Source organism: Hyaena hyaena, unplaced genomic scaffold, assembly GCF_003009895.1.
Source record: "Hyaena hyaena isolate Hyena2069 unplaced genomic scaffold, ASM300989v1 scaffold_54, whole genome shotgun sequence".
In the NCBI taxonomy this organism is placed as follows: Eukaryota; Metazoa; Chordata; class Mammalia; order Carnivora; family Hyaenidae; genus Hyaena; species Hyaena hyaena.
Genome location: NW_024080685.1, coordinates 3086358 through 3113824, shown reverse-complemented (window position 1 = coordinate 3113824; position 27467 = coordinate 3086358). Strand labels below are relative to the sequence as shown.

The following is a 27467-nucleotide window of genomic DNA, read 5'->3' as shown; positions in this document are numbered from 1 at the left end:
ATTTGAGTTTATTTTTCTGTAACAGTGTGAGAAAATGATCTAGTTCTTGTGCATGGTGCTGTCCAGTTTTCCCAGCACCTTCTGTTAAAGAGGCTGTCTTTTTTCTACTGGATACTCTTTCCTGCTTTGTCAAAGATTAGTTGGCCATCTATTTGTGGATCCAATTCTAAGTTCTCTATTCTATTCCATTGGTCTATGTGTCTGTTTTTGTGACAAAACCATACCGTCTTTTATGACAGCTTTGTAGTAGAGGCTAAAGTCTGGGATGGTGGTGCCTCCCGTTTTGGTTTTCTTCTTCAATATTACTTTGGCTATTTGGGGTCTTTTGTGGTTTTATACAGATTTTAGGATAATTTGTTCTAGTCTTGAGAAGAATGCTGGTGCAATTTTGATTGGGATTGCACTGAATGTGTAGATTACTTTGGGTAGTAATGACATTTTAACTATATTTATTCTTCCGACCCATGAGCATGGAATGTTTTTCCATTTCTTTGTGTCTTCTTCAATTTCCTTCGTAAGTTTTCTATAGTTTTCACGCCAGTCAGAGTGGCTAAAATGAACAAATCAGGAGACTACAGATGTTGGCAAGGATGTGGAGAAACGGGCACCCTCCTACACTGTTAGTGGGAACGTAAACTAGTGCAGCCCCTCTGGAAAACACTGTGGAGGTTCCTCAAAAAATTAACAATAGAACTCCCCTATGACCCAGCAACAGCACTGCTAGGAATTTACCCTAGGGATACAGGAGTGATGATGCATAGGGGCACATGTACCCCAAAGTTCATAACAGCACTCTCAACAACAGCCAAAACATGGAAAGAGCTTAAGTGTCCATCAATGGATGAATTAATCAAGAAGATGTGGTTTATCTATACCATGGAATACTACATGGCAATGAGAAAGAATGAAATCTGGCCACGTGTAGCAACATGGATGGAACTTGAGGGTGTTATGCTGAGCAAAATAAGTCAGGCAGAGAAGGACAGCTACCAAATGTTTGCACGTATAGGAGGATTAGGAGGAACTTAATGGAGGACCGTGGGGGAGAAGAAGGGAGTAAATAGTCGGGGAGAGGGAGGGAGGCAAACCATGAGAGACTCTTGAACGCTGAGAACAAACTGAGGACTGATGGGTGTGGGGGAGTGGGGAAGGGGGTGATCAGCATGGAGGAGGGCACTTGCTGGGATGAGCACTGTGTGTTATATGGAAACCAACTTGACAATAAACTATTAAAAAAAACAGTCCTAGAAAGCTTAAGTGGAATACGTAAAGATACATGAGAACACAGGGTCATTTTTTTTTTTTAATCCACAAGTCCTACAACTTTATACAGTAAATAACAGTGCTAAAATAACAGTAAAAACTGTTAAATGTGCAAAAAGAAATGGGACATAAATTCAGAAGTACAGGGACACTTGTTTAGATGTGCAATTATAGTCTGCGTAAATGTAAGAAAGGTTAAATAAATGTCATTTGATGTCAAATAAGATACACCTTACGTGTGAGAATCTGGACCTAAAAGCAAAAGTAAGGTGTTAAAAACTTTAAAAATGTTCTTTTATATAGTTACATGAAGAGACTGAAGGATGAAGAGACTGAAAATAGGAAGACAATCTTCCTGAATGGAAATCAGAATTCATTGCTCATTGTTAGTTATACATTTCCTAGAAATGCTACTTTGAGAAGACTAGTTCCCATCCGGGTGTACCCTATTCTAGATTTATAAAGGTCTTTACTCTGTACAAAGTGCTTTCACATTCCTATTACTTGCAGCACTGCAACATATAAGAAAGGACAGTGATATTTAGATAACAAAACAGAAAGTCCTGGAAGCAAAAAAGCAGGATGACTCAAAGAGGGGAATTCCTGTTGCCCTAAAAGGATTGCAGGTATATAAAAATGCCCTACATATGCCGATCAAGAACTGCCTTTCATGTTCAGCATTTCTACTCCTTCCAAGAAGAGTATTAACGCTGAAGCAGCAGCAACAGCAGTGAAAGACAAATATGAGCATGAAGGGCATGGTTATAGTCTTGGCTGTGATATTCTGTGTTACATTTGTTCAAGGTATAAAGTACTTTTTATTTCTTAACCTATAAATTTCATTTCTAATGCTTCAAATGTCTTTTCTTCCATCTTTTCCTAAATGATTCAGTTAATTTTTATTTAACCTCATACATTAGAAGTTACTATTGCTTTGACGGATAATATTTGAAGTGTATAATGCACTAGAGATGATTATTGAAACTAGAAATGATAAACTTCATGGAATTTTTGATTTGGGTACCATATTTGGCAAGAGCCTTTAGCAATAATCTTAAATGTATGTTAAGAAGATTTTATATGAGGGGGGGTAGCCCGGGTGGCTTAGTCGGTTAAGCGTCCAACTTTTGCTTAGGTCATGATCTTGCGGTTCGTGGGTTCGAGCCCCACGTCGGGCTCTGTGCTGACTGCCAGCTCAGAGCCTGGAGCCTGTTTCAGAGTCTGTCACTCCCTCTCTCTCTGACCCTCCCCTGCTCACGCTGTCTCTCTTCCTCCTAGAAATTAAAAAAAAAAAAAATTATATGAGGTAATGTTATTAGCTTCCTAGAAAAATTCTTCAGCCTAAAAGCAAAAGGCTAATAAACTTAATCTCTAATAAACTTTCATGTTTCCCTTTATTCTTTAATGGTCTGTTCACAAATTTAAAGGGAAAATCAACATCTTCAGTTCCTTTCCCAGTGACAGCAGTGTTAAGTGCTATTTGACAAATTGCTATCTTTATCCTTAATGAAAATCCTGTTTACCTTTTTCACCAGGATTATAAGCTACAGCCATCTACTACAATCAGATGTATTAGTAACTGATGCTATGATCTGTTCTAGGTTTCCCCATGTTCAAAGGGGGACGCTGTCTTTGCATAGGCCCTGGAGTAAAAGCAGTGAAAGTGGCAGATATCGAGAAAGCCACCATAATTTACCCAAGTAACAACTGTGACAAAACAGAAGTGATGTAAGTAATGAACTCACTAAAGAGAACAGTGGTTTGAAGATTTTTGTTTTGTGTTTTTGTTTTGCTTATGTTTTTCCATTCAAAATTTAAGACTGTTTTGGATCTTCCTTTAACAGTATCACCCTGAAAGCACATAAAGGACAAAGATGCCTAAATCCCAAATCAAAGCAAGCAAACATTATAATCAAGGTAGGGTACCAGACTACTTCCATTTTACAACGGTTTTATCCAAGACAGATCTTTTGAAAGAACAGGCAACTGCAAATAAGATTCTGTTATGATTTTATGTGAAGCATTTTGATAAGAGGTCTTTGGTTATAACTAGCTTTCCTTTCCTGCCATATATATGGTTTACCTGACACCTCAATCATTTGGAGACAAAAATAGCACAATGTTTATAAAACTCTCATTTTCTCATTTCAGAAAATCAAAAGAATGAATTTTTTAAAATATCAAAATGTATGAAGTCCTGGGAAAGAAAATTTGAAAACCTAGAACAAGTTTAACTGTGACAACTGAAGTGATAAGAATTCCCCAATAGGAAAGTGATTTTCTCCTGCCTGTTGCAATGTACATTCATGCTTTTCTGGGTCAATGAACCTCAGAGTTCTGTTTGTTATAATTTTTCTTTGACTATGAAAACATTTCTATCTCTATAAGTTATGTGTCTGTACTTGATCTATCTGCCATATTATAACCTTCAGTTACAATCGAGACATTAACATTATTCCTGGACTCAAGACCTTGTAAGTCAAAAGTATACATGTGTGTAATAAACATTCCCTAAGTAGTTTCTAATGCAAATCCATTTTTTACCCAAAAATCATACAGCACATATATATCTAGGAAAAAGTTATGTATATTTCCATTTTATGAAAAGGCTATAATTCATGAAATGTACTATGAAAAACATAAGCTAAGGAAAACTAATATGAGTGCATATATTTCATTACTGAATTAATAGCTTTGGTCTTTATTTTTTCAGCAACTTGTTTTTCACTGAGATGTCTTAATGCAATAAAGATATATGTGTTTACTATGTATTTTGTTTTATCTATTCTTATAAATTGTAGGAATAGTTTGGACACATTTTATATATAAAATACTTTTGTCTACCAAAAAATGTTGAAAAATAAATATATGCAAATGTCTGGCAATCACCTTTACTTTTTGGGGTCCTTTTCTTTTTTTAATTTAAATTCCAATTAGTTAATATACAGTGTAGTATTAGCTTCAGGTGTAGAATTTTGTGATTCATACAACACCTGGTGCTCCTCACAATTGTCCTCCTTACTCCCTATCACCTATTCAACCCAACTCCCCACACACCTCCCCTATGGTAACCATCAATCAGTTTGTTCTCTATAGTTAGGAGTCTGTTTCTTGACTTGCCCTCCTTTTTTTTTTTTCCTTCCCTATGTTCATTTCCACATATGAGTGAAATCACATGGTATTTGTCTTTCTCTGACTTCTGTTACTTAGGATACTACTCTCTAGCTCCATCCACATCATTGCAAATGGCAAGATTTCATTCCTTTGGATGCCTAAGTAATAATCCATTTGTAACTATATCACATCTTCTTTATCCCTTCATCAGTAGATGAATATTTGGGCTCTTTCCGTAATTTGGCAGTTAAGATTAAGTACAATATCCATTCATGATAAAAACCGTCAACAAAGTAGGGCTAAAGGGAACATACCTCAACATAAGAAAGGCCATATAGAAAAGACTCACAGATAATATCCTCAATGGGGAAAAACTGAGTTTTTTCTCTATGGCCAGGAACAAGGCAAGGATGTCCATTCTCACCACTGTTATTTAATACAGTACTGGAAATCCTAGTCACAGCAATCAGACAACAAAAAGAAGGCATCTGAATCAGCAAGGAGGAAGTCAAACTTTCACTATCTGCAGATGACACGATACTCTATATTGAAAACCTGAAGGGCGCCTGGGTGGCTCAGTTGGTTAAGCATCTGACTTCTGCTCAAGTCATGATCTCACCATTCGTGGGTTCGAGCCCTGCATCGGGCTCTGTGCTGACAGCTGGCTTGGAGCCTGGAGCCTGCTTCGGATTCTGCATTTCCCTCTCTCTCTCTCTCTCTCTCTCTGACCTTCCCCTGCTCATACAGTCTTTCTCTCTCAGAAATAAAAAGCATTAAAAAAAAAAAAAAAAAAAAGAAAAGAAAAACTGAAAGACTCTTCCAAAAAACTGCTAGAACTGATACACAAATTCAGTAAAGTTGCAGTATACAAAAATCAATGTACAGAAATCTAAGAAGCAGAAAAGGAAAGCAAGGAATCAATCCCATTTACAACTGCACCAAAATGTGTAAGATATCTAGGAAAAAAACTGGGATTCTTTTTCTTAGAAAAACACATAACCTACATTTTTAGTCATGCCTACACCATAAAATTTTGGGATACCCAGTTTTACTTTGCAAAGAATCAAAATCAGTTGTTTTTCCTACCCAAATCCCACAACCCTTCTTAAAACAAAAACAATTTTATGTTTTCCAAATATTAAGATGCCTTTAAACTTTTTAACTTCTATTTCAAGAAATATACAGCCAGCTGGCATCACACAGAATTGTTCAGAAATATGTTAATATCGGGTAGTTGTGAAAAACAACTGTCTCCTTTTTTTAAGGGGTCTTCCTAGGTTCAAACCCCTTTCTTACTTAGGGTAAATCCCTTATTATGGGAGTCTGGGTTGGAGGCCAAGAGAGAAAACCAAAGAAAGAAGATCCTCCCAGGCAACCAAAGCAAGGTCTTAGCCAAACCACTCCTATCCTAGACTTTGAACTCCAGCTACCACAAAAATGCTATCAGTAAGAAAAGTATTTAAAGCGACAGTAGTAGTGTAAATCTGAGAATAGTAACTTCCTAAGGCATATTCCTGAGAATGACTATGGATAGTCCCTCCTGCAACCTAGCTCCCTTTGGATTTTTGTCCATTTTCCAAGCCTGATCTTCAGTCTTCCTGTAGATTCTTCAACAATTAATTCCTTTTCTCCTTAAGTTAAACAGTGTTGGTTTCCTTGTGTGTAACCAAAAATCTCAGCTGATACAACACTTTATATAGATTTTATATACATTTGAAAAATGAAAATATTTGTTATAGAATTATCATGATCAGGTATTTATGTTTATTTAAAAATAAATAAAAAACATTTTAATGTATCATTTGTTTATCTTTTCCATTGATATCAAAGAGCCAGCCATAAAGAAGGTCAGAGAATGGACAGAAAAGTAAATAGCAGAGCAGGGTGCCTGACATCAACAGGCCCTCTTACTGACTGGCTTTTTGACTGGTGCCTACAAGCAATGAGAAGCCAATTGTTATCCAGGATACTTGTACATAAATCTCTACAACTTATATCACATATTTACACTGTGATTTACAATATAGATATATATAGTATATGGATAATAACATACAGATATACGGCATATATATTTTACATATATATCATAAACATATAAATTTCCATATTGAAATGAGACACATATATACATTCCCTAGATAGTTTTAAGAGTTGGATCTAGGGGAGCCTGGGTGTTTCATTTAGTTAAATGTCCAACTTCAGCTCAGGTCATGATCTCATGGTTCATGGGTTCAAGCCCTTCATTGGGCTCTGTGCTGACAGCTCACAGCCTGGAGCCTGCTTCGGATTCTGTGTCCCCCCTGTTCTCTCTGCCTCTCCCCTGCTAATGCTCTTTCTCTCTCAAAATGAATAAACGTTAAAAATATATACATATACACACATATATATATATATGTATATATATGCAAGAATAGAGTCCACACTCTTAGCTTATCTCTATAAATGTTGCTGTCACTTCCTTGAACTCTTGACTCCCATCATATTCAATTATTTGTCATGTCCATGCTATCTGAAGTGTCCTCCTTCATTCAAGTATCCAATACCTACTCATCTTCCAAGATTCTGTTCAAGAGTTACCTTCCATACAATGAGAAAAAATGAAATCTGGCCATTTGCAGCAACGTGGATGGAACTGAGGGTATTATGCTAAGTGAAATAGTCAGTCAGAGAAAGACAGACACCGTATGTATCTAATACATGTATGTCTAATCATATGTGGATCTAGAGAAACTTAACAGAAGACCAAGGAGAAGGGGATGGGGTAAAAAAAAAATTACAGAGAGGGAGGGAGCCAATTCATAAGAGACTCTTGAATACTGAAAACAAAATGAGGGTTGGTGGGGGGTGGAGGTGCGGGGGAAGATAGGCACTGAGGAGGGCACTTGTTGGGTTGAGCACTGGGTGTTGTATGGAAACCAATTTGACAATAAATTATATTTTTTTAAAAAAAGTGTTACCTGCCATAATCCTTTCCTGAGCCATCCCACACATATATACTGTAAAATGGACCATTCCCTTCTTACTATATCCACTATTCCATATGACTCTTACCTGCTTACAATGCCTTCCTCTCCTACAAGATTCTAAGACTACTTTTAGCAATCATGGGACCTCTTTGATGATCTCTGAGTGTCCATGGCTGGTTGTGAATTATCTTACAATACTTGCTTTGTCAGGACTAAGCTCATGTCATACTTATATGAACCCCTGTAGCACCCGTCTGTACCCTGGCAGATGCTCAATCCTTGCTAGTAAAATAAAACTCTTAGTGCCTAGAGCACCAAAAATCAAAGAGTTTTCACCAGCTTCTGCATAAAGTAGTCTTCTAGTTGTACAGTAAGTAATCTTCACATTTGCACAGCCGGCATGTGTTGTATCAAATAATGTTCTCAAAACATACATAGGCGCTTTTCAAATACTTGTTTTTCTAACTTATAGTAGTGACAGTCTTCTGAATCTTTTCTATTTTTTCACTGATTTGTCAATTATTGTTTTTTAAAATTTTGCATTGAAATATATTTACATAATTATATATTAACACATACACTTAAAGTAATACAAAATATATATACTATTATAAGACAGTAGTCCTCAAAGTGTGACACCTCAATCCTCACCTGCTAGGAGTTCTTGAAACGCTTTCAGGAAGTCTATGAGTCAAAACTATTTTTATAGTAATAGTAAGACATTATCTGTCTTCTTTATTCTCATTCTCTCACGAGTTTCTCAGAGGCTAGCTGGCACATAATACTGCAACAAATTAAATGCACAACTAGATATGAGAATCTAGTTATCTTCTATTAAGCCAGACGTTAAAGACTTTAAAGAGATTTGCAAAAATGTGAAACAATGCTACTCTTTTCACAAATTTTTTTGTATGGGAAAATAGTTATTTTTCATAAAACTATGTTCTTTCTTTTTTTTAAAGTTTATTTATTTGAGAGAGACAGGGAGAGACAGTGACAGAGAATGTGCACATGAGCTGCGGAGGGGCAGAGAGAGAGGGAGAGAGAGAGTCCCAAGCAGGCTCCATGCTGTCATCACGTGGAGCCTGATTGGGGGCTCCATCTAACAAATCATGAGATCATGATCTGGGCTGAAATCAAGAGTCAGATGCTTAACTGACTGAGCCACCCAGGCACTCCATGTTATTTCCGTTAATATTAAATGGGCTTATCACTAGGTTCCAGTAACATCCTTTTTCTTTACCTTGCCTCTTTTTGAGCTTCTCACAGATGCCCTCGGCCACCCATGTTGATTCCTTTAATCTTATACACATCTTCATTAAATCCTTTTAAGAATTCCAGCTGAACATACCCTCAGTTTTCTTCCAGGTCCCTGTCTGATACACACTCCCCCTGAGCCTGCTTCAGAGAGATTCATCAAAAAAACCTGTTTCTTCTTGAGGAATAATTGATGGACTAATTTCAGATGATCAGGTGCCTTGATCTGCTGGTTGATGTCAAAGATTTTGTCACTAGAGGCTGATAACAAAAGCAACTTGCAGAGGGAGTACAGTAGAACAGTTAAGAGGCTCTGGAGTTAGCAATCTAATAGCTGTCTGAATAGCAATCCTGCTACAGAATCCTATTTTGGCTTATTACAAAACAGGGATAGGTTTCCTCCACTATCTGAAAGTAGATCATTCCTATGAAATTTCATAAGCCAAAATGTTGTAAAGCAAAGAAACAATTACCATTCATTTATATGGAAATTTTTTGAGTGTTTCCAAACCCAAAAAATAACCTCTCTTAGGTTTTTGAGATACCTTAAGACACATCTTTCTAACAGATGAACAAAAGAAATAAAGATGAAGCACAGATGGTCATAGACACAGCTCAGAGCTATGGCATCTTGATCCTCAGTGCAGTTCCTAGTAAAGGAGCTTGGCAGGGTCATGCTTGCTGTTTGGGGTGTGCACTGTCTCTATCATGGCTCTGCAAAACAAATGCTGAACCCCATTTTCACTTTTCACCTTTTCCGGTAAAAACAGAAATCCTCTCTGGATTTCTTTCAGTTGGTGAAAACAGACACTGAATTCTGTGTTTACTATTCCCTCGTTTTTAAAACTTTTGTAAAAGCAAAGTGGCGTAACCATGAACTTTGAAAAATGCATGGGATACTTGTACACTTTATAAAGTGATCTTTAAGATTAAACATGATAAATTTAAGATTACATGTAAACTTAAAAAACAACACAATTTAGCACAAAACATGGTATTAATTTTGACATATTATTAAAATTAATACTAAGCATTTTTTGCAGACAGTTAATAAGAAAATCAGCCATCCTTTTGATTCCTTGTATTAAGAATCATGCATAACTTCAGATCCCCTGTATTGGGGGTATTACACCACATTTCTTTGGCTCCTCTCCAAAGGAGAAATAAGGTATCTAAAACTATTTCCCTGAAGTGTGGACTTTATGGTAAATTAATATTTTAATGACTCTCAGGTGTACAGATTTGAATTAATAATCATTTTAGCTGATAATACATATACTATCATCTCTGATCCATGCACATATATACATATATATTTATTATATAACAAAGACCTATCATCCAAATTAAGAACTAGAACATTAATAGTTACTTAAAATATAGCTATAACTATGTTCCTTCCCTATCACATTCCCTTGCCTCCTCTAACTCCAAGATATTTAATACCCTGAATTCTGTGTTTATTATTCCCTCGTTTTTAAAACTATGGTAAAAGAAACATAACATTTTGCTATCTTAACCATTTTTTAGTGTACAGTTCAGTGGCATTAAGTACATTCATACTGGTGTACAACCACTGCTCCTTTGCTTTTTAAAAAGATTTCTAGGGGCGCCTGGGTAGCTCAGTTGAGCATCTGACTTCAGCTCAGGTCTGATTTCACTATATGTGGGTTTGAGCCCCACATCGGGCTCCGTGCTGACAGCTCAGAGCCTAGAGCCCGCTTTGGATTCTTTGTCTCCCTCTCTCTCTGCCCCTCTGCCACTCACACTCTGGGTCTCTCTCTCTCTCAAATATGAGTAAACATTAAAAAATTTTTTTGAAGATTTCTATAAACATAAACAAAATATTATTTAACTTTAGTTTTACTGAACTTTATAAAAAGGCTAATCATTCTATATTTAATCTCAACATTATTTTACTTGGCACTATTTTAGAAAAATTCACCTACATTTTCTAGAAACAAGTCTTCCTTGTCTTTTGTCTTTTTATTTGCAAGTATTTCATGTTTTTACATAATTATTGTTGCTACTATAAATTTTCTTTGAATAACATTTTAAATAGTTTGTTACTGATGTAGAAAGCATATGGGGCACCTGGGTGGCTCAGTTGGTTAAGCATCCAACTTCAGCTCGGGTCATGATCTCAGGGTTCATGAGTTTGAGCCCCACATCAGGCTCTGAGCCCACTTTAGATCTTATGTCCCCCTCTATCTCTGTCCCTCCCTACTGGTTCTCTTTCTTAAAATAAATAAATAAACTTTAAAAAGAGGATAATGCATTGATCTTCTACCTATTCACTTTTTTTGTAATATTTTGTAAGTTCTTTTGAGTATTCTATGCAATCTTCTCTGCAAAACTGTATTTCTTCCCTCTCAATTCTTACAAATTCCTCTTTTTTGTTGTTTTATTTTTCAGGCTAGGACTTACAGTACAAAAAAAAGGAAGTGAAAAACAGGCATCTTTGTCTTATTTTGTAAAATCTCAGTGTACTTTATCATAGGTAAGACAAGTTATCTAAATAAGCCCTTTCCTAAGAGTAAATGCTGCATGATTCTAACCCCCAGTTCTACCAAGAGAGTCACACCTTTAGCTGCAGACTAACAGAAACATCTGATAACACAAATAACTTCTCTCTGGAGAGAGAAGATACTATTTGTTGCACACAGGAGAAAAGCAGAACTCCATAAATCTGGCCAGAGAGCTGGCTATATTTGTGAAATGTTGGCTGGTGAAAAACTCATTTAGATTTGTTAAAATACCTTCTAATCTGCTGTCATCTTTAGAACCTGAAAAGTGAATGGGTTAAGTGTTCCAAGAAGTACCTGAGCATAACAAAACTGAAGCACATACAGATATAACAATTTGTCTAAGATAACAGAGCAAGTGAGAGACAAATCTATATATTATCTCTCTAAATGTCTAACCCATCTCATCATCCCATCCTCAAGTGTGAGGAAAGCAAAACACTGCATGGTCTAAACGGCATCCAAACCAGAAGCTATTCTCAGCTTTCCCAATCATGATGATTTTAAGGGTCTACCACCCACTCTGCACTTTGCTCATGCTGCTGGTGAATGATGAAACATATAAATAATTTAAAAATATGTAACGAGTAATAACAAACAACATCAGCTAAGGAAATCTTGTGGGAATTCAATCAAAAATATGAAAGAGAAAGCTATGCCCTCCTCTCCCACACACTGTCCAAGGAGTATTCTACATCAACTGAGGGAATTCCCAGTCTACAGAAATCACTGAACTCCTGCTCACTTTTTAGGAAATTTCTTCTAAGCACACTGGTTTCTCGGAATGCGTTTTTTTCTTGGTCTGTAACAGATCAGTCAGGGGGCATTGTTTCCTTTGGCCTGATGCCATAATTAGAGCATTAAAGATCAGTCGGCAGCATCTGAAACTGAAACTAAAGACAGACTATTTCCTTAACTCTTGTTTTCTTTTAAAAACTAGACTCAGATCAGCGATACAAAGAAAGTGAATATATCCAAAGCTTTGAAAAAGGTGGAATATGAATTTAAGAAAAGTTATAATTTAGATTTTTATTCAAATAATTCATGTAGTCTTGGCTGTGCATGTAACAAGTAAGAGCTGGCTTGCTATTGTCCCTAAAAAGTTGATTTTTCCCCCTAATTTTTCTCCATATTGATAACACAAAGTTTCTCTCCCCATATTGATAACACAAAGTTTCTCTCCCCTGAAGCAAATTTCCATTCAAAACAAGAATAGAAGGATCCTTTGTTTTGATTCTATACTCATCAGACAGCATTCATATTGCTAATTCAACTTTCCAGATACTATAATACTGGAACAGAGTGACTTGGATACCAGACCCAATATTCCCAGTCACTGGGAGATCCTAATTATAGAATAAATTGTCTTGTTTTCTTCTTAGTCTCTTATAGATTTGGTCAATGGAACTAATTCTTTGACAAAATTAATTCTTTACTCTTGATGATTAGGAAAAAAATGGGAGTTTCTGGACTGTAAAACTGAGAACCAGGTCCTACAGAATCCCAAAAAGGCATTACCATTCCTATGAGACTCTACCAACCAGACTGATTAGGCTGGCTTCCCTCCATTTGTTGTGACATTTCTCTAATTGCATATGTTTTCCCTTCCTAGCCATCTTTCTAAATAAATACAGTAGCATTCATGTAAACACTCTTGGTCATAATGAATATATTCTACTATGAACCTCCATATTATTTATTGTCTGAATCACTCATTTGGCACTGATCACAGAGTTTCTTTTATTGATACTGTTTCATAATTTTTACTCTTTCCAATTAGAATGTAACCCATTAACGACAGACATTGGATCATATCCCCTGGGATTAGCTTGATTACTAACATAAAGTATACAAACAATAATGAGAACAAGCACAACTCTCCTCATTATTCCTCTAATACCATCCATGGCCGTATATGTAATGCACATGGAAGAGTTTGCGTTCCTTCATTTATTCAATGCATAATTATAGAGAACTTTCAATGAATACTTAAGAAGCCTTTTAGAAGTATCATACTTACCCCATAGTCCTTGGAATGAAGATTCTGGACTACTAGCTGGGAATATTTGTATTGATTCTACTTACTTGAATCCATACTAACTCCTGAGGAAATTATAGTCTTAAGTTAAACTTGGTTCCTAGGGGCGCCTGGGTGGCTTAGTTGGTTAAGCATCCAACTTTCGCTTAGGTCATGATCTCACAGTTCGTGGGTTCGAGCCCCGTGTCGGGCTCTGTGCTGACTGCCAGCTCAGAGCCTGGAACCTGTTTCAGTCTGTGACTCCCTCTCTCTCTGACCCTCCCCTGCTCACACTCTCTCTCTGTCTCCTAGAAATAAATAAAACATTAAAAATATATATATATTTAAAAAAAAAAAAAACTTGGTTCCTAAATCTAGAAAAATCAATAATACCCACGTCCTAATGTAGAAATTCTTTCTGAAGACATACAATTCTTATTTATGCTGTTTCTTAAAGTCTGTATAGATCCATCCATCCATCCTCCTATACAGTATTTACTGAATATCTTCCATATGCCAAGTGATATTCTAATCTAATGGCTAGGGATGCAGGTGAATAAGACTGATAAAGTACCGGCTCTTTTAGGTTTTTTTTTTTTTTTNGAGAGAGAGACAGACAGCGTGAGCAGGGGAGGGTCAGAGAGAGAGGGACTCACAGGCTGAAACAGGCTCCAGGCTCTGAGCTGGCAGTCAGCACAGAGCCCGACGCGGGGCTCGAACCCACGAACTGCGAGATCATGACCCAAGCGAAAGTCGGACGCTTAACCGACTAAGCCACCCAGGCGCCCCTCTTTTAGGTTTTTATGCTTTATTGTGGAAAAACAGACACTAAACTAATAAAAAACAGACTAACCAAGTATCAGATAAAGAGAAATACGAAGCAGAGTATTAAAATAAGATCATGGCTGCTTTAGATTGTATGCTACAAAAAGGCACCAAAGAGTTAGTCAGTTAAGTGTCCAACTTCAGCTCAGGTCATCATCTCAAGGTTAGTGGATTTAAGCCCCCATCAGGCTCTGTGCTGACAGCTCAGAGGCTGGAGCCTGCTTCAGATTCTGTGTCTCCTTCTTTCTCTGCCCCCTCCCCTGCTCATGCTCTGTGCCTCTGCCTCTCAAAAATAAATATTCAGAAAAAGTTTTTTAAAAGGCACTAAAACTCAAATGTCCAGAAGGAAATCACCTGTGCATAAAACAGGGAAAAGTATTCCAAATAAAGAAAACAGCTAATCACTGTGACTAGAGTGTAGCAGCTTAGAAAAAACAATGTGAGATGAAGACAGATGAATAGGTAGGAGACAGATCACAGAGAACTTGGTTAAACTAGTTACAAAATCAGATTTAATTCTAAGTATAACTAGAAGTTGCTGGAGGGTCATAAGAAGATGAGTGACATGGTAACTTTTGTTTTAAAAATATCATTGTTGGGGTGCCTGGGTGGCTCAATAGATTAGGCATCGGACCCCTTTTATTTAATTTTTTTTTAATGTTTTGTTTCTGAGAGAGCGAGGCAGCATGAGCAGGGGTGGGTCAGACAGAGAGGAAGACACAGAATCGGAAGCAGGCTCTAGGCTCTGAGCTAGCTGTCAGCACAGAGCCCAACGTGGGGCTCGAACCCACGAACCATGAGATCATGACCTGAGCCAAAACTGGATGCTTAGCCCACTGAGCCACCCAGGTGCCCTGGCATCTGACTCTTGATCTCAGATCAGGTCTTGATCTCAGAGTGTGATTTAAAAAAAATCACTCTGCTCTGCTACAGGAATGAAAAAGAATGAAAGTGTACATCTAAAAAAAAAAAAAAAAAGTTTCTACAAAAAATGTTTGTGGTAGCTTTATACATAACAACTAAAATCTCAAAAGAGCTGAGGTGTCCATTGTCAAGAGAACTGATAAACCAAATGGTATATTTGTGTAATGGAATACTATGCAGCAGTGAAGACAAAACACTAACTCAAGGAACTACATAGATGAATCTAAGAAATATGCTAAGAGGGTTTGAGGAGGAGTTAAGATGGCAGAGCAGTAGGGGACCCTATGCTTGCCTCAACTTTTGAACACAGCTAGATAAATATCAAATCATTCCCAACAACTAAGAAATTGGTATTAATGCTGTGAGAATAAACTGAAGAACTAGAGGGAGAAAAGAAATCACATCATGGAAGGCAGTAGGTGTGATGACTGGGGATAAAAGAATCGCGGGTACCGTGCAGGGGAAGGAATCTTGGTGTCTGAGAGAGGAGAGAGAAAGAGAAACAGAGAAAGCAGCACAGGGGACTGCATGAGAGAAACATTTCCCCAGACCTGTTGACTGGGAAAACTAGAGTGGCTGATTATCCCAAGTTTTTACAAGCAGTGGAGCTAAAATCTTAAGTTTTAGAAGTCTCTACCACCACCAGGTAGAGACTAGCCGGCACAGCAGTGCTCCTGTGGGGAAGGGGGGCAGGGGCCTAGAGCAGACAGAATGATCTGAGGATCCCCTAAGTCACATTGTGAGAGACAGTTTCTCTTCTTAGAGTGCACTTGGGAGAAGTGGCATGGCCTCTCAGAGACAAAAGAGCTGGTGGGCACCAATGTGCCTGCTGAGGGCACCAAAACTTGGTGCCAGCTCTTTGCTGTGCTTTACCATCAACTCCAACACCTGTGCAAAAGCTGCTACAGCTTTTCTGGACTAACCAGCACCAGCTGCAGAGTGGTGAGACCCTCCCCCAGAGGATCAGTGCCCGTTCCCACCTGGCCAGGTCCCCAAAATTAGGAGTTCTGAAACCTGGGTACATGCCTAAGATAAAACACAGGAGTTGTGTGCCTCCTAACATGCAGATAGCTTGGACACTGGGTGAAGGCAGGGATCTTATGGAAGCCGGGAACATAAAAGGGGAAATTGTTCACTCTTCTGTGAAGGGCCCCATCCCCCTGCACACTGCAGGTACATCTATATTAGGGCAATTTGGCCTGAAAACCAGCTTAGCGAGCCCCTCCACCAGACCAGCATAAACTCCTTGCACAAGCCAAGGATACTGATCATAGAGTGCTGTAAAGCTTCAGCTCTAGAGGTAATAGGATCTAGCCTCTTTTAACAAGCAAACCGAAACACACCTAGTTAAAACTTGCTACACAGTGGACACACACTCCCTGTGCAGGCAAGAAGAAACTGCAGTGGACTGACCTGAGGGAAAGAACACCTAAAACACAACAAGAGTGCACACTCTGAAACAATTTCTGAAACACAAGGCCCTAGACAGTATAGATCTTTTTCTTAATGTGGCCATTACTCTCAGGAGAATGAAATATAAATAGGCTTTACTAATACACCAAAAAACAGTAACAGACAAAATGCCAAAATGGAGGAATTCACCCCCAAAAAAAGAACAGGAAGATCTCTAAGCCAGGAATCTAATCAAAATAGATAAGTAACATTCCTGAACCAGAATTTAAAACAATCATAAGAATACTAGATAGGCTTGAGAAAAGCATAAAAGGCACTAGAGAATCTCTTACACTTCAGAGATAAAAGAATGAAAAACTAGTCAGGTCAAATAAAAAATGCTATAATCGAGATGCAAACCAACAGATAATAATGACAACAAAGACAAAGTAGAAGAATAAATCAATGACAGAACAGGTAAAATTATGGAAAATATGAACCTGAAAAGAAGAGGGAAGGAAAATTAATTAGATAACAAATGCAGAGTTAAGGAACTCAGCAACTCCAAAAAAGTATAATAACATCTGTATCATAAAAATCTTAAGAGGAGTAAGGAGAAGAGCAGAAGGTTTGAGCAAATTAGAGCTGAAAAACTCCTTCGTCTGGGGAAGGAAACAGACATCAAATTCCAGGAGGCACAGAGAACTTCCATTAAATTCAATAAAACCCAGCCAACACCAACACATACCATAAAATTTTTAAAATATAGAGATAAGAATCCTTAAACAGCAAGGGAAAAGAAATCCCTAACCTACAAGGGAAGAAAAATAAGGTTCACAACATCTCTCTCCAAAGAAACCTGGCAGGCCATAACAGAGTGGTATAATATACTCAACCTGTTGAAGGGCGAAAATATGCAGCCATGAATGCTTTATCTAGCAAGGCTGTCATTCAGAATTAAAGGAGAGATAAAGAGTTTCACTGGGAAACAGACAAAAAGGAGGTTGTGACTGCTAACCCAGACCTGCAAGAAATACTAAAGGGGTCTCATTGAGTGGGAAAGACCAAAAGCCACAAAGACTGTGGGGGAGGGACACAGAAAACCTCTGGAAACAGTGCCTTTAGAAATAACACAATGGCACTAAATTCTTACCTAGCCATAATTACTCTGAATGTAAAATGGACTAAATGCTCCAAAGAAAATGGGTATCAGAATGGATAAGGAAACAAGGCCTATCTATATGCTGCTTACAGAAGACTCATTTAAGTTTTTTTTTAATTTTTAATTTTGAGAGAGAGACCAAATGCAAGCAAAGGAGGGGCAGAGAGAGAGGGAGACACAGAATCGAAATAAGGCTCCAGGTTCCAGGCTGTCAGCACAAAGTTTGAAGCAGTTCTTGAACTTGTGAACCCCAATATCATGACCTGAGCCAAGGTCGGGACATTTAACTGACAGAGCCACCAGGTGCCCCAGAACCCTTATTTTAGCCCTACACAACCTGCAGATTGAAAATGATGGGATGGAGAATCATCTATCATGCCAAGGAACAACAGAGGAAAGCTGGAGTAGCCATACTTCTATCAAACAAAATATATTTTAAGCCAAAGACTGTAACAAGAAATGAAGAAGGGTACTATATCATAATTGTTCATAATTACTATATCACAATTGTTTTACAATTGTAAAAACAACTTGGAAGCATCCAAATATATAAATCAATTAATAACAAATATAAAGAAACTCATTGATAATAATAGTAGGGGGCTTTAACACCCCACTTAAGAAATGAACAAATAGGGGCGCCTGGGTGGCTTAGTCGGTTAAGCGTCCGACTTTCACTTAGGTCATGATCTCGCGGTTCGTGGGTTCGGGCCCCGCGTCGGGCTCTGTGCTGACTGCCAGCTCGGAGCCTGGAGCCTGTTTCAGTCTGTGACTCCCTCTCTCTCTGACCCTCCCCTGCTCACACTGTCTCTCTCTCTCTCCCCTAGAAATAAAACATTAAAAAAAAAAAAAAAGAAATGAACAAATAATCTAAGCAATCAACAAGGAAAGAATGGCTTTGAGTGACACACCAGACCAGATGGACTTAACACAAATATTCAGAACACTTCATCCTAAAACAGAATACATATTCCTTTCAAGTGTGCATGGAACATTCCCCAGAATAGATCACAAATCAGCCCTCAACAAGTATAAAGAGACCAAGATCATACCATGCATACCTTCAGACCACAACGCTATGAAACGTGAAGTCAAGCACAAGAAAAAATATGGAAAGACCACCAATACATGGAGGTTAAAGAACATCCTACTCAAGAATAAATGGGTTAACCAAGGAATTAAAAAAGAAATTAAAAATTACATGGAAGCAAATGAAAATGGAAACAGGGCAGTTCAAAACATTTGGGATGCAGCAAAGGTGGTGCTAAGACTGAAGTACATAGCAATATGGGTCTACTTCAAAAATGAAGAAAACTCTCAAATATACAATCTAACCTTATGCCTAAAGGACCTAAAAAAAGGAACAGAAAATACAGCCCAAGTCCAAGACAAGAAGAGAAATAATAAAGATTAGAGCAAAAATAAATGATCTAGAAACAAAACAAAACAACCAGAATAGCTTAATGAAACTAAAGCTCCTTCTTTGAATTAGTAAAATTAATAAACCCCTAGCCACACTTGCCAAAAATAAAAAAAAGGACCAAATAAAGTCACAAATTAAAGAGGAAAGATCATAACCAAAACCACCGAAACACAATTATGAGAACATTATGAAAAAATTTGCTAACAAATTGGGCAATCTGGAAGAAATGGGATAATTCCTAGAAACATACAAACTACCAACACTGAAATAGGAATAGAAAATTTGAACAGACCCATAACCAACAAAGAAATAGAGTCAGTAATCAAAAATCTCCCAACAAACAAAAGTCTAGGGCCAGATGCCTTCCCAGGGTAATTCTACCAGACATTTAAAGAAGAGTGAATAGCTATTCTTTTCAAAATGTTTCAAAAAATGAAAACAGAAGGAAAACTTCCAAACTCATTCTACAAGGCCAGCATTACCTTGATTCCAAAATGAGACAAAGACCCCACTAATAAGGAGAATTACAGGCCAATATCCCTGATGAACATGGATGCAAAAATTCTCAGCAAGATATCAGCAAATCAAGTCCAATAGTACATTATTAAAAGAATAATTCACCACTATCAAGTGAAATTTATACTTGGGCTGCAAAGGTGATTTAATATTCACAAATTAATCAACATGATACACCACATTAATAAAAAAAAGGGTAAGAACCATTTGACCCTCTCAGTAGATGCAAAAAAGCATTTGACAAAATACAGCATCCATTCTTTTTTTTTTTGAAGACTTTGCTTTATTTATTTATTTTTTTTATTTCTAGGAGAGAGAGAGAGAGACAGCGTGAGCAGGGGAGGGTCAGAGAGAGAGGGAGTCACAGACTGAAACAGGCTCCAGGCTCTGAGCTGGCAGTCAGCACAGAGCCTGACGCGGGGCTCGAACCCACGAACCGCGAGATCATGACCTAAGCGAAAGTCGGACGCTTAACCGACTAAGCCACCCAGGCGCCCCATACAGCATCCATTCTTGATAAAAGTCCTCAACAAAGCAGGAACAGAGGGAACATACCTCAAGATCATAAAAGCCATATAAGAAAGACCCATAGCTAATATCATCCTCAGTAAGGGAAAAAATGAGAGCTTTTCCTCTAGTCAGAAACAAGACAGGGATACCCACTCTCACCACTGTTATGTAACATACTACTGAGAGTCATAACCTCAGCAATGAGATAACAAAGAAATAAAAGGCATCCAAATTTTTAAGAATTCAAACTTTGACTATTCACAGACTACATGCTAACTCTTCGTAGAAAATCTGAAAGACTCCACCAAAAAATTTGGTAGAACTGATATGCAAGTTCAGCAAAGCCTCATTATATAAAATCAACGTACAGAAATCTGTTACATTTCTATATAACAACAATCAAGCAGCAGGAAATCAAGGAATTGATCCCATTTACAACTGCACAAAAATCCCTAAGACATCTAGGAATAAAACTAACAAAAGACGCAAAAGATATGTACTCTGAAAACTACAGAACATTTATGAAAGAAATTGAAGAGGACCCAAAGAAACTGAAAAACACTTCATGCTCATAAAGTGGAAGAATAAACACTGTTAAAATGTCTATAATACTCAAAGCACATGTAATGCAATCCCTACCAAAATGCTACTGGCATGTTTCACAGAGCTAGAACAATCATACGCTTTATATAGAATCACAAAAGATCCCAAATAGTCAAAACAATCTTGAAAAAGAAAAGCAAAGCTGAAGGCATCACAATTCTGGACTTCAAGCTATATTATACTGCTGTAATCATTAAGACAGTATAGTACTGCCACTGAAACTGAATCAATGAAAGAGAATAGAAAACCCAGAAATGGATCCACAACTATATGACCAACTAATCTTTGACAAACCAAGGAGACTATCCAATGGAAAAAAAAAATAGTCGCCTCAACAAATGGTGTTGGGAAAACTGGCCAACATGCAGAAGAATGAAGGTGGACACTTTCTTACACTGTACACAAAAATAAACTCAAACTGGATGAAAGACCTAAATGTGACCCAAGAAACCATCAAAATCCTAGAGAACACAGACAGCAACCCCTTTGACCTTGGCTGCAGCAACTTCGTACAAGTCTGAAGGCACAGAAAACAAAAAGCAAAAATAAACTATTGTGATTTTATCAAGATAAAAAGCGTCTATACAGTGAAGGAAACAAGCAACAAAGACAACTTACAAAATGGAAGAAGATCATTGCAAATAACATATCAGATAAAAGGTTAGTATCCAAAATCCATAAAGAACTTATCAAACTCACACCCCAAAGTTTATATAAATAACCTGGTTAAGTAATGGGCAGAATACATGAACACTTTTCCAAAGAAGACATCCAGATGGCTAACAGACACATGAAAAGATGCTCAACATCACTCATCATCAGGAAAATACACATCAAAACCCCAAGGACATACCACCTCATACCTGTCAGAATAGCTAAAATTAACAACAAAGAAAACAGCAGGTTTTGGAAGGGACATGGCAAAAGGGAAAGAACACTCTCACACTGTTTGTGAAAATGCAAACTGGTGCAGCAACTCTGGAAAATGGTATGGAGGTTCCTCAAAGGGTTAAAAATAGGGGTTCCTGGACAGCTCAATTGGTTGAGCATCTGATGATTTTGGCCCAGGTCATGATCCCAGGATTGTGGGATCAAGCCTTGCATCATGCCATGTTCAGCAGGGAGCCTGTTTTGAGATTCCTCCCCCTCCCTCCCTGCTCCTCTCCCTTGCTCATGCCCTCTCTCTAAAGAAAAATAAAAATAAAAATACAACTACCGTATGACCCAACAATTGCACTACACTACTAGGTATTTACCCAAAGGATACAAAAATACTGACTCCAAGGGGCACATGCACCCTGAGGTTTATAGCAGCATTATCAACAACAGACAAATTATGGGAAAAACCAAATATCCATCAACTGCTAAATGGATAAAGAACAACTGGTGTATACACGCACACACACAAACACACACACACACAATGGAATATTACTCAGCCATAAAAAAAAAAAAATGAAATCTTGGGGTACTTGGGTGGCTCAGTCAGGTGAGCAACCGACTCTTGGCTCAGTTCATGGTCCCACAGTCATGAGAACAAGCCCTGTGTTAGGCTTCATGCTGAGCCTGCTTAAGATTCTTTCTCCTCTCTTCCCCTCTCCTTTGCGTGCTCTCTCTCCCTCAAAAACTTAAAAAAAAAAAAAAGGGAATGAAATCATGCTTTTTGCAACAATGTGGATGGAGCTGGACTGTATTACACTATGTGAAATAAGTCAGAGAAAGGCAAATACCATGATTTCACTAATATGTGTAATTTAAGAAACAAAACAGATGAACATAGGGTAAGGAGAAAAAGGGACAGAGAAAAGTAAACCATAAGAGACTCTTAACTATAGAGAACTGAGGATTGATGAAGGGACGTGGGTGTGCAATGGGCTACATGGGTGATGGGTATTAAGGTGGGCACTTGTTGTAATGAGTTGAGTTTATATGTAAGTGATGAATCACTTTATTCTATCCATGGAACCAATTTTACTCTCTGCGTTAGCTAAAATTTAAACTAAAACATGAAATTAAAAATAAAATACATAAATATATAAATATTTAAAATATCACAAAAAGCCGTGCACAAAAGAATACATACTAAAATCGTTCTGTTCACATGAAGTTCTAGAAGAGACAAAACAAATCTATATTTTCTAAACTCAGAAGAGTAGTAGTGTCAAGAGTAAAGGAGACTGGGTGAGGACTGACTAGCAAGTGGAATGAAGGAACTTTCTGGAGTGGTGGTGATGTTCTATAACCTGATAGGGGTTTGGATTATACAAGTGTATGTATTTCTTAAGATTGACTCAATGGTACACTTAAGATCTGAACTTTTCAACATACATTAATTTTACCTAAAAAAAGAACCATAAGGGGAACCTAGGTGGCTCAGTCACTTTAGTGTCCGACTTCAGCTCAGGTAATGGTCTCTCAGTTGATGAGTTCAAGCCCCACATAGCCACGCTCTGTGCTGACAGCTCAGAACCTGGAGTCTTCTTTGAATTCTGTATCTCGTCTCTTTCTGCCCCTCCCCTGATTGTACTCTGTATCTTATCTCTCTCTTTCACAAAAATAAACATTAAAAAAGAGAACTATAAAACTTAATTATTGAAAGCACTTCTGGGATGATGAAGCAATGACCTCTGTAAAAGCAAAAACAGCACTGAAAAAAATTGTCAAAACCATATTTTTCAGAACTCTTGAAATGAGCCAAAAGTCTGTAGCGGTATGGAAAATATCTAAGAAATAGCCTGATCTCAGTAAGAACAGAAAACTCTGTGGCACTTTTCACTGTCCTATTCTCATTCTCTTCTCCTAGTAGCCTTGAAAAATAAGAGCCTCACAACTATGTATCTCTGAAAAGCTGCCTAAAAGCCAATGGAGAGGGAGAATTAGTTTGGAGCTCTCCAAAAGCCCATCCTAGATCATTATCACTACTGACTTGGTTAAAAGCTTTCTTCAAAGCTCTCATAGTTTGTCTTTATTTAACCTGATTCTGGGCTCACTTAGTGTAAACAGCCCTACCCCTAGGAATAATGTTAAGCAGCAATTGTTTAACAATTATTCACTGCCTAAAGTATTAAAGTAGTTGGGTGGAATAAAAGACTGAAACTTATTTTAAAGGAAAAACTGGGGAATGAGAGGTCTATGGAGGGCTTTGAAAAGCTCCAATACAGTCATAAGAATCTATAAGTCTACACACTAGTGCAGAGCTGTGAGCACACTCAGAAAAGACCTGAAATAGCCCTAATCTTTCACCTCAAGCTGACCCTGAGGTTCTGCACAAACTGGAAATGAAAGCTAAAGCAGAACTGTAAACAGCCTGTGAGAGCCCTGAAGGCATAATCCAACACATACACAGAGCCCCTTGGTAAAAGCCGGGAGATTTATTAGTTCAAGGCGTTTAAAGAAATCTTAGTCCAGGAGTGCCTGGTTGGCTTAGATGGTTAAGCGTCTGACACTTGATTTCAGCTCAGGTCATGATCTTAGTTTGTGAGATACAGCCCCATGATGAGTTCCATGGTTACAGCATGGAGCCTGCTTGGGATTCTCTCTCCTCCATCTCTGCTCCTCACCTGCTTTTGTGTGCTCTACCTCTCTCTCAAAATAAATACGTAAACATTAAAAAAAGAGAGAGAGAGAAATCATAGCCCAATCATTAGCTCACCATTAAACTAAACAAAGATGTCAGTGGCTATACACAATAAATGATAAAGACGTTACAAAATTAGTTCAGGAAAATCACTGAAGAAAGAGCAACAACAGCAAATCCCAAGGAGAGGAGAAACCAGATTTCCCAAGTTACTATGTTACTTAAAATATCCAGTTTTAACCAAAAAAACCCACTATGTAACATGCAAAGAAAGAGGAAAGTATGTTTCATACACACTTCGAGAGCATTCAATAGAAACTATTCCAGAAGAAACCCAGGGACTTCTTCACTGGACTTACTAGACAAAAACTTTAAGCCAGCTATTATAAACATGTTCAAATAACTAAAGGAAACCCACCCATGTCTAAAGAATTAAAAGAATGAGAATACCTTACCAAATTAAAAATATAAAAAATTTTAAGGTGTGACAGATTATTTAAAATAGCAAAAGAAAATAACCAGCAAGCCTGAAGAAAAGTTAACTGAAATTTTCCAAAAACAGAAATAAAAAGTAAAGAAAAATGAACAGAGCTTTAGAGATGTATGTAACACCATCAAGTGTACCACCATTTATGTAATGAGAGGAGAGAGAAAGAAGGAGCAGAAGAAATATCTGAAGAAATAATAGCCAACATATTCTCAAATTTGATGAAAAAACATCAACCTCAATATGTGAGAAACTCAGCAAACTCCAGCAATCTACAACTAAAGTATTATAGTCAAACTATCAAAGTTCAAAGACAGAATCTTTAAAGCAACAAGAGAAAAGTGATTCATCATGCACAAGGGAGTCTCAGTAAGATTAACAAAGAGAGATTTCTGGGTGGCTCAGCTGGTTGAGCATCCAACTCTTGACTTCAGTTCAGGTCATAATCTCAATGTGAGTTTGAGCCCCTGCATTGGGCTGTGCACTGACAGTGTGGAGCCTGCTTGGGATTCTTTCTCTCTCTCTCTCTCTCCCTCCCTCTCTGTCCCTCCCCTGCTTGAGCACATGCTCTCTCTCTTAAAACAAACAAACAATTAAAAAAAGATTAACAACTAAGTTCTCATCAGAAACTGAAAACATCATATCCCTGCCCTCTGGCTTTTAAAGTATTAAAAGAAAAATACTATCACAGAGAACGCTATATCCTGCAAAACAATCTTTCAAAATGAAAGAGATGACTGTTGCACAACTCTGTGAATATAGAGAGTTAAACTATTACTTTAAATGAGTGAATCACGTATTTTCTTTTTTGAAATCAAATGATTTACTAAAAATATCTGTGTAATACAAAAGGTAGCAGTAACAGGAGAACAGAGAAGTAAAAAAAGACAAGATATACTGGAAACAAATAGCAAAATGGCAGATGTAAGGCCTACCTTATTATTAATTACATTAAATGTAAATAGACTAAGCACTCCAATCAGAAGTCAGACATTGGAGATTGGATTTTTAAAGAAGTCTAATCCAACTGTACACTTTTTAGGAGACATAATTTAGATTCAAAGACAAAAACAGTTTAAAGAACAAAAAAAATCACATTAATAGTAACCAAAAGAGAACTGGAGTAGCTACACTAATAGACAAGACAAAAAGTGTTAGAGGTAAAGAATGCCATTTTATAATGATTCAACAAGCCACAACAGTTAAAAACAGTATCACAAACTTTTGGAAGGGATCTATATTTCTGGTAGAAAAAAAAAATTCAGTAGCCTGATCAATAAAACCTAAGAGTTGTCTAGTTACAGAAATATAACATGAATGAATTATAACATCTATTTTGGAGTATTGTTTCACGTACTTTTACTTAAGTCCATTTATTTTGAGAGAGAGTGAGAGTGCATGACAATCACAGGGGAGGGAGAGAAGGAAAAGAGAATCCCAAGTAGGCTCTGCCCTGAGAGCATGGAGCCCAACCTAGGGTTCAATCCACAAACTGTGAGATTATGACCTGAGCCAAATTCAAGAGTTGGATGCTCAACCAGCTGAGCCACCCAGGTGTCACCTCATTTGAGGTTATTTTTTTTAACTATACTAACATCCATTTCTTAAAGAAACACAAAATCACAAATTTTAACAATCAGAATACAAATTTCAGAATTTGCAATTGAATGTAGTCTTTTTTAGGCAAGACAACTACCCTTTAAAAATACTCTGAAGTGTAAAAAAGGCAAGCTAGATGAAGAGTAGGACGACCATGACTTCCCACATATACACCTTGATAACACATCCTCATAATAACCCAGAAAAAGACCCACATACTGGCAGAACAAACTCCTTAAGTGGAAGTAGAGAAGACGCCATTATCAAAGCAGGGTAAGAAGAGCAAAGATGCAATTTGGCAGCAAAACACGGTGGGGACGGAGTCGGTGGCACTAAGAAGGACAAAAAAAAAAATAGACTATCCCATGGGGAGTCTGTAGGGGAAAGACAAATCCCTGTAACATCTGGGACTTCAAGCCTGAAATTTTAAAAATTAGTAGGCTAGGCTCTGAGGGCAATAGAAAGTGGAGTCCCTGTCCTTAAACAGGAAGTAGGACAAATAGCCCAACACAATGGTGTGGAAGAAGCAATCTGAACAACACTGGGGGCAGATGAGAGTGATTTACTCATCTCAGAGTGTGGCCTGGAGAGGCAGGGATCATGGGGAGATCTCTCCAGGAATAAAGGGCTGGGAGGCACCATCTCCCTCCCCCACACCCTAGCATAAATCCACAACCACCTGCAGGAACCAGCACAACACTGACACTAGCTACCTAATTTGCTTACAACACGATCTGTGCCCCTACCCCCACCCCGCTTCAGGGGATCTGCCCTTTCCCATCAAGCTTGCCTCAGTCCCAGCTCTGCAGGGCCCCTCTATTGGCCCAAACCTTGCCAGCAGAGTATCTCCCAATCCACACCTTAAGTGGATCCTGGTTCCAGTGGTGGCATGGGCAGGTCTCAGGTCTCATTCTGCAAACAGACCAACAACACACACCTTATTAAACAGCCCCCCAGCTGAGAACCAAACACTTCCCACAATAGGCAGAGAGCTGCTGCAGACAACCGGACTGAAGGAAAAAGAAGCCAGGAGTCAACAGCAGGGCACAGGCGCCACACAAGAGGTACTTTCTCAATTGCTGGTCCTGGGGAACAGGAGACTATGCACTGCAGGACACTACAGAACCTCTTCTACATAAGATTATTACTTTCAAGAGGAAGAGATATAGCTGACTTTCCTAATACAGAGAAACAGACACAGAGAGTTGGACAAAATGAGGAGATAGACAAATATATTCCAAATGGAAAGAAGAGGATCAAACCACATCAAAAGGCCTAAGCAAAAGGGATAAAGAATTAAAAGT

The 27467-nt window shown here is 37.9% G+C and overlaps 2 protein-coding genes across 6 annotated transcripts in view; one reads left to right on the top strand and one right to left on the bottom strand.

Annotated features, from left to right (window-relative positions):
- Positions 1-27467, bottom strand: part of ART3 (ADP-ribosyltransferase 3 (inactive)) — a 152922-nt gene that overhangs the window by 98204 nt on the left and 27251 nt on the right. The gene's annotated exons all lie outside the window — the stretch shown is intronic.
- Positions 2007-3456, top strand: CXCL11 (C-X-C motif chemokine ligand 11). The gene is made up of 4 exons (XM_039230943.1): positions 2007-2067; positions 2865-2991; positions 3108-3180; positions 3415-3456. Exons 1-4 carry the CDS (start codon positions 2007-2009, stop codon positions 3454-3456), a joined length of 303 nt encoding a protein of 100 aa, XP_039086874.1.

Coding starts and splice junctions, on each gene's coding strand:
- CXCL11 (XM_039230943.1), top strand. CDS start 2,007: ATGAGCATGAAGGGCATGGTTATAGTCTTGGCTGTGATATTCTGTGTT. Junction 2,992..3,107: donor TGTGACAAAACAGAAGTGAT/GTAAGTAATGAA, acceptor TTCCTTTAACAG/TATCACCCTGAAAGCACATA. Junction 3,181..3,414: donor AAGCAAACATTATAATCAAG/GTAGGGTACCAG, acceptor TTCTCATTTCAG/AAAATCAAAAGAATGAATTT.